This window comes from Centrocercus urophasianus, unplaced genomic scaffold (assembly GCF_019232065.1).
Source record: "Centrocercus urophasianus isolate 14NV4802_14NV808 unplaced genomic scaffold, USGS_Curo_1.0 seq_9, whole genome shotgun sequence".
Lineage (NCBI taxonomy): Eukaryota > Metazoa > Chordata > Aves > Galliformes > Phasianidae > Centrocercus > Centrocercus urophasianus.
This window is the reverse complement of record NW_024885532.1, coordinates 24,477,374-24,484,728: the sequence shown is the minus strand read 5'-3', so window position 1 is coordinate 24,484,728 and position 7,355 is coordinate 24,477,374. Positions and strand designations below refer to the sequence as shown.

General features: G+C 39.7%; 1 protein-coding gene across 1 annotated transcript in view; it reads left to right on the top strand.

Annotated features, from left to right (window-relative positions):
- The first annotated feature begins 2,232 nt into the window (after window positions 1-2,232).
- Window positions 2,233-7,355, top strand: part of CUNH13orf42 (chromosome unknown C13orf42 homolog) — a 6,041-nt gene continuing 918 nt past the window's right edge. Inside the window, exons 1-2 of the mRNA XM_042839329.1 lie at window positions 2,233-2,657; window positions 5,951-6,101. Of these exons, the coding sequence (XP_042695263.1) occupies window positions 2,247-2,657; window positions 5,951-6,101 (562 nt within the window). The 5' untranslated portion in view covers window positions 2,233-2,246. The remainder of the gene's footprint in view (window positions 2,658-5,950; window positions 6,102-7,355) is intronic.

Here is a 7,355-nt window from a genome sequence, read left to right as displayed (position 1 = left end):
TATTTAAATTACAGTAGAGACACTGAAGAAAATAGATTGATATTAATTTTTATCATAGGAAAGGAAGATTGTATTCCCACTGCTCATAACCAGTACACAGAATAAAATATTAATGTCTGAAATAATCATAGATGTCCATTTATTACATCAAATGAAATTCTACAATATAACATAGCTATTAACTGACTAATGCATTTATTAGTCTTATTTTAACACCACAGTGAACAATGAGAACTACATGTAAGTTGATGCTCAGTGAATGTGAACCAACAAGCACTTTAAAAAATTGGGAATGGACACACTTAAAAGTGAGAAGCCTCTTAAAGGCATAGAAGATTTTTTTAGTTATTTTTATTTAATTTTTTTTTTTTTTTTAATATCAGTGAGATGTCAGCATATGCTTTAAACACTTTGTTGAAACAGGACAGGAGTATCTAAGGCCCATATGGATGATGATGATGATGATAATGATGATGATGATGATGATGATGATGATGATGATGATGATGATTATTTTCCCCCAGAAAGCAGCATGCATCATTGCATTTACTCTTCATGGTGTACGATGCTCTTAATTTTTTATTTTCACTAACAGAAGCCTGGTGGATTTTTTTGTTTGTTTTTTGTTTCTATGTGCGTGTCTGTGAATTTGACCTACAGCTCTTCATAAGATTGATTGAGCTTAGAGGTCAGTCTGCTATGGCAAGACAATGTCTGATCCTATAAGCAGTTGCTCTGTGGAGTTCCCTTCACTCTTACTGATTAGTGTCTTTGTCAGTAATTCTTTGAGCTCCCAATGATTTTCTTGACTCATAGACTTTTCAGGTGAAGTGACTTCAAGGTTACTTAGAGTATCTACTTCAAGTGTCTCGGTGTTGTATCTTATTTATAACCAAAGATCAGAAGACCATGTAGAAAATCAAGCTGTTATTGATGACCAGATATTTCTCTGATGGAGAAAATTTCAGAGGTAATTTTACAGAGATATTTAATCTCTTTTCATAGTTCTAATTGTCCACACTAGCATAAAATCAACTTTATTACCTAGCTGTGGCAAATTCTTATTAGAATCTTTTGAGATCCTCTGACTTTTAGGTTGCATAAACCTTTATTTGACACTTCCAGTATAATTAGTGGAAGTTTGTTTAATAGAGTCTGCAGGATGATATCTGTGGCCTTTCAAAATTTCCTCAAATATCGAAAGCTTGAGCAGAATGAGCTATGAAAATTGTTCTGAATATGTTAAATCTGGACATTCCTGCTTTTTTCAAAGAGCTGATTGGTTTGGTGGTGTGAAGTGGGCATATTCACTCTCTACTTCTCTTTGAAACATTCATCATGCTGTTACACAGTCACAAATGATACTGATGCTTGAATATGCTGATAGCAGCCAATGTTGTCTGTAGCTTCCAGTCAACAAAAACACTACATTAGAATGCTCTTCCATTTGTCTAGGAAAAGAGCTAGTAGAAACGCATTTGTTTCTGCCTGCTTTTTTAAAACAAAACAAAACCACAAAATATTATTTTAGAAGTGTTTTATTTTACAGCATCTCTTACATAGAGCAGCTTTGTACTGAGCGTAACAGACCCTGACATCTGAATCCACTTTGTTCCCAGTAGTGCTGCGGTATCGGGTAGCTGTAGCCATCTCCTGATTACCACAGGGTGAAACTCGGAGCGATATCTAAATTCTGCCCGTTAGAAACCATCCCTCTGCACTTTGCCCCTGCAGAGGCTGATCCCGAGAAGCAATCCCGAAGAAGCCACCCGCGGAGCTCCGGGATGCTGTCAGGGCGGCAGAAGCACTTCAGCACCATGGCCAGCACCGGGCACCCGCCCGCCCGCGGAGCTCGGCGGTGAAGGAGGCGGCAGCGGCGACTCGCGGGGGACCGAGAAACGTCGAGGACGGGATTTCCAGCTCGGTGATTACGTGCTTTTATGGAGACCAGTCACACGAAAGGTCAAAGCATGACCTTTGACCTCCTGCGCTGTGTTTTAATCCGAGGAAAGAACAGAGCTACTTCACTGATGCAAATGGAATAGAAAACAGGCTTCTGCTCTATGATCACGCTCTTCACAATGTGTTGGACTGCAGGCAACGGAAGCAGTAATAGATGTTTTTTGTCTTCATTATAGTAAGTGGCAAATCTCTTTGTCAGATGAGGACAAGGGTCGCAGCTGTAGATTTAGGGTTAAATTAAGAAGCTAAAGGAGAAAAGTGTAACAGGGTCAAAGAAACACAGTATGTTTAAAAAGATCCATTCCATATTTCACCCCAACTCCCACCGAAGAAATGCAACAGATGACATTCCTTACTGGGATGGCACAGGTTCTGCTGTCAGGCTGATCCGCAGCACCTCTATGTATGTCCTTGGAGATGAGCAGGAAAAAGTGAGTGAACCATTAAAAAAATGCAAAAGTACAAACAGCATTGACTCCTGCAGCCAGTCAAAAGAGGAAGACAGAGAGTGGATGTACTCTAAGACTCAGGACTGCTTGAAATACTTACAGGACTTAGCCTTGAGGAAAAAATACTTTGACAACATCAATAAGTTGAAATCCATGCATATGACTGCAGATTCCCCAACATCCACAAAATCATCCAAAACTGGAAAGAAGTCATTTCTTCCACTTTCCTCCAAAGAGTTTTCTAAGGTAATTCCTAAGAACTTTTATTGTATGATTAGTCTTAATCCATGAAGCGATTGTATGTATGACCTATGTTGATTTTCTGCCTTACTGGTTTCAGCTGTTTGTCTTTTTTGTTGCTGTTGTTACTCCATCTGAAATGCTACTAAATACCTTAAGATATTTCCAGATTTGTGTGAAGTCAAATATGAATGACTGGTCAAGGAAAGAATTATGTGTGTTTGTAGAAGTGTGGAGAGAAAATAAGAGAAGAACTATGAGCAAATGGGAAGTACTTGAAAACTTGCTATGAAAGAGATGTTTTCTCTCAATTCTGACTGGCTACTTAAGTGGCTCACAGTTCTCCACTGTGGTTATTTATAGCTGTTAATGACTGAAAAGCACAGTAGTCCCTGTGTTTATTGGTATCCTTCTCACTGGCAAAACTTACTGAAAACAATTCTGTTTTCTAAGAAACAGCTGTGATTTTCTTTGACTGATCAGACAGCTTGTCAGTGCTATGTTCATCATCTGTGCAAACTACTGATACATTGTAGGCAATGGAGAATTGGTAGGGGTTCCTTTCTCTGTTTATTAATGAACTGTCAAATAGTTTTGAAGCAGACACTGTAGTTCTTTGTCCTTTACTACAGTGATAATGAAGAATAGCACTGATTTTTTTGTTGCTGATTGTTTCTATAAGTCCTAGAGGGAAAAACAATGCAAACCTTCTGTAGGGCTGCACCTTACAAGTTGCATGTCATTAGACTGTCCAGTAGTTTGACTGTGGGATTGATTTAGTTAGGAAAAAGAACTGATTTGCAGCAGGTGGGGTGATCTATTTAGGGAACCAGACCACAAACATGGCTTTGGCAGCAGACATGCAGGTTACCCAGTGCAGCCTTTAAACTGGATACTAATAAGAATGGTGGGAAGAAAGGATATAATGGATTACCTACTGACTAGGCCTGGTAGACTTTAACAGAAAATTATTCCACATTTATATGCTCTCTCACAGCATAATGTCAGTATGGCTGAGGCTGAGTTCTGCTGCATACATTGCTTAACCAAAGGACAAGATTCATATTTTTAGAGTTAGATACCACATTTTTTCATTCTACATCCTGATCTAGAACCCATTCTGTCAGTGGGAATCCCTCAGTTGATTATTTGGTCTTTATGTCACTTTTTTAATGCTTTGAGCAAGAAACAGTACTCAGTTCAGTGGGCTGGAGAAGACAGATTTTATAAAGAGTTTACCATTTAGGACTAGGGAAACATGCAAAGAGAATAACTGAGTTATAGGAGAGTGGTATGGTGATGCCAAGGGAGAGATGAATCTCAGCACTACAAGATACATAACCTGTGAACCAGTTTTTCATGCACAAAGACTGGCTTCATGCAGGAGAGAGTTATAGCATGTCTGCTCCCCTGATGAGCAGAGCAGTGATGTAATGGAGCATGAAGCATGTCTAACCACTAGGCAGAGGAGAAATATGAGTGCAGAAGAACATTTAAACCATAGACCAGGAGTCTGTGAGATAGATTGTATACAATTATGATTCATGTAGAATTCTGACTCTCTGATATTTGTCATTGAAAGTGCCACTGGAAAAAAAAATCAGCAATTTAACTTGAGTTTGGTGAACAAGTGAATCTCCCACATTCTGAGGCTATGAATGCTGTCATCTCTCTGTGGCCAGTTATTTCTTATGCATCCCCAGGCCTGATACTGGCTGACATGCTAACTCCACAACATTCCCCTTTGGAACATCAGGAGGACATGCTGCCCAGCAAGTCATTCTTGCTGACACAAATAGTTGGGGTCACAGCTGCACAGCTCTGACTTTGCAAAAATTAGGAAGAGGCCAAGAAGACTTCTACAACATACGATACACTCCACTTCCTAACTCCAAGTTTTATGTTCACAGACTGCAAGATTCATTTTACCAACAAGCTTGAATAGTTCTGTCCCTAACTAACTCTTTGTATTAAATTTCCTGCCAATTGAATCCACCTTTTTTTTTCCCCATACATGCTGCACAATTAATAGGAATGTGCTTTGCCCAGACAACCTTGTCTTCAGGGAAAGTTTAATTTAATTCAGATGCAAAACCCAAAGCCTGGACTACAGGCTGTCTCTTGATTCAAAATATGTCACCTGAGACTTGTGAAAGAAAAGAATAGAGAAGTGTGTCAGATTTTGTAGCACACACTTTAAAAAAATGTCTTTTAAGTAATGAAGTCTTGGGTATAATGGCAGTGACTATTCTCAGTCAGTGTGGGGTAGTAGTTATCCTTTAGCACTTCTAAAGATGTCAATCAATCAACCTATAAAGTTCAGAAGGAGAAACCAACTCATTTCTGCCTGCACCATCCCACAGAATGGGAAGCAAACTCGTTCTTCAGAGATGTGACACAGCATATATCTTTTGCTTGTGCATTTGAAACCCAGGACAATAAGTTTCTGATTCAGAATTGCTCTGGCAATTGGACTGGCAGGGAAAATACACGGCCCTTCATTAGGCAGAACCTTCATGAATGGCAGAAGGGTTCACCCTGTACTGACCTACAGAATTGCTAACTGAGGCTTTATGAATGCTTCAGCATCTATAGACAGACATTTGCTTTTTTTAACAAGACAGGCTCCTAATTTTAAACCTCATGGCTTTCCTGTGGGAATCATCATAGTGTTGAATGACTCATTTTTTAGCACTCATAGTCCTTTTCCATTTAAAAAAAAAGACTTTAGCAATTTAGATCTGGATTCATTTCATCAAACCAAGGCATTTTAATAAGATGCTTAAATTAGTAACCAAGTTGCTCCATGATCCCTCAGCAGTAAGGGACTGGAGCTGACTGAAGAGGGGAATTCAGCCTACCTAGATTCTGACTCATCTCTTGAAGGTACTTGAGCCCTGCATTAATTAAAGAAGTAACCTTGTATGACTCCATTTCTAATGTGTGCATCCCGTTAGGTGCCTAATACTAGACAGGATGAATTTGGCCACAGATCAGCTGTCACCTAGCCACCCAATTACATGGCTCAGTAGAGGGATTCTGAGAGATTTTATAAAGACATGTTGGCAGTGCTGAAGTGGAAGATGTCTGACGTTGAGCATGCAACAAGAAGGACACTTGCACTGATGTTCTGCCTTCTTCATTGGCTGATGTGGAGTAATCTGGACTTCTGAGCCTTTCTGAAATCTTGAAATATGGAATCAAATAGAATTTTTGCAGCTTCCTTATACAGTTTTCTCATTAAGACATTTTTTTTCCAACTGCATCTAACTTCTTTTCTTTCCCTATCTTATCAACAGACATCCATGGAGAGAAGAAAAGTCCCACAGCCCAGTTCAGATGTAAGAGAAGCTATAGCATTCTTTGACTCGGTTATTGCAGATCTGGATTCAGAGAGATGCCGGAGAGCTCCTGACATGGACCTGCCAAATGTGGATGTTGATTTTGATGGTGAAGTATAAAACAGAAAAAATATGATTACTTTTGATGTGCGATGAGTAGAGGGAAGAGTGGTCAAGTAAGACCAAATTTACTTAAATGGACAATTTTCCTCTGAGTTTTGCTTCTGAGATTTAAGAGTATTAGAATCATAGAATCATAGAATGGTTTTAGTTGGAAGGGACTTTTAAGATCATCTAGTTCCAACCCCCTTACTATAGGCAGGGACATCTCCCTCTAGACCAGGTTGCTCAAAGACCTCTAAGATCATCTAGTCCAACCATCAACGCATCCCCACCACGCTCACTAACCATGATCCTCAGTGCCACATTTCCATATTTTTTGAACACAATGACCACCACCTCCATGAACAACCTGCTCCACTGCCTGACCATTCTTTTGGGAAAGAAGTCTTTCCCAATATCCAACCTGAACCTCCCCTGGCACAACCTGAAAGCATTACCTTTTGTCTATTCCTGTCAACCAAGAGAAAAGGCCAATCTCTACTCCATTGGCACAAAGAACATGGCCAAAATCAAATGCATTATGAGAAACTACAGTAACACATTGCTTGTACCCTGTTGAAAGGTAGATCTTTTGTGTGTACTACATGAACAAATGTAGCATATATAGTTGAGGAGTAGTGCTTGCCTTCCACCTAGGGCTAAATTCCATCCTGCATCTCAGTTTTCTATGTCTAAATCTCATGCTTATCATTGAGAAATGGATGGATGCTTAATCTCCAAACAGAAAAAAAAAGTCCTTCAATGGTTAGTCTAAATAACAGTACCTTTCCAAAGGTTGGGATTACTTGACCTAATGAAGATGTGCCTTTCTGAACTCATCATCCGTGCTGCATAATCAAGTGGAGAGAAATATTTTTCTCTTTTATGCTTTGTCTCAGGCTAAGGAACATATGTGAAACAGATCAGAATAGTTCTGTCCTCAAGTGCACATTGTAGGTCTTTGACACAAGTGTTCATTCTTCAGGCACTGAAATATTAGATAAGATGAATCATGATGAATTGGTTCGTGTTTAGAATAATGCTAACAACACACCAATGCTTTGGTTGTCGCTGAGCAATGCTTGCACAGTCACAGGTGTTTCAGCTTCTCATGCTGCCCTGCCAGTGAGGGGGCTGAGGGGTAAGAGCTGGGATGGGACAGAACCAGGACAACTGTCACAGACTGGCCAAAGGGACGTTCCATTTCATGTGGTATTGTGCTGGACATTAAAACTGGGTGAGCTGGCCTGAGGCAGGGGGA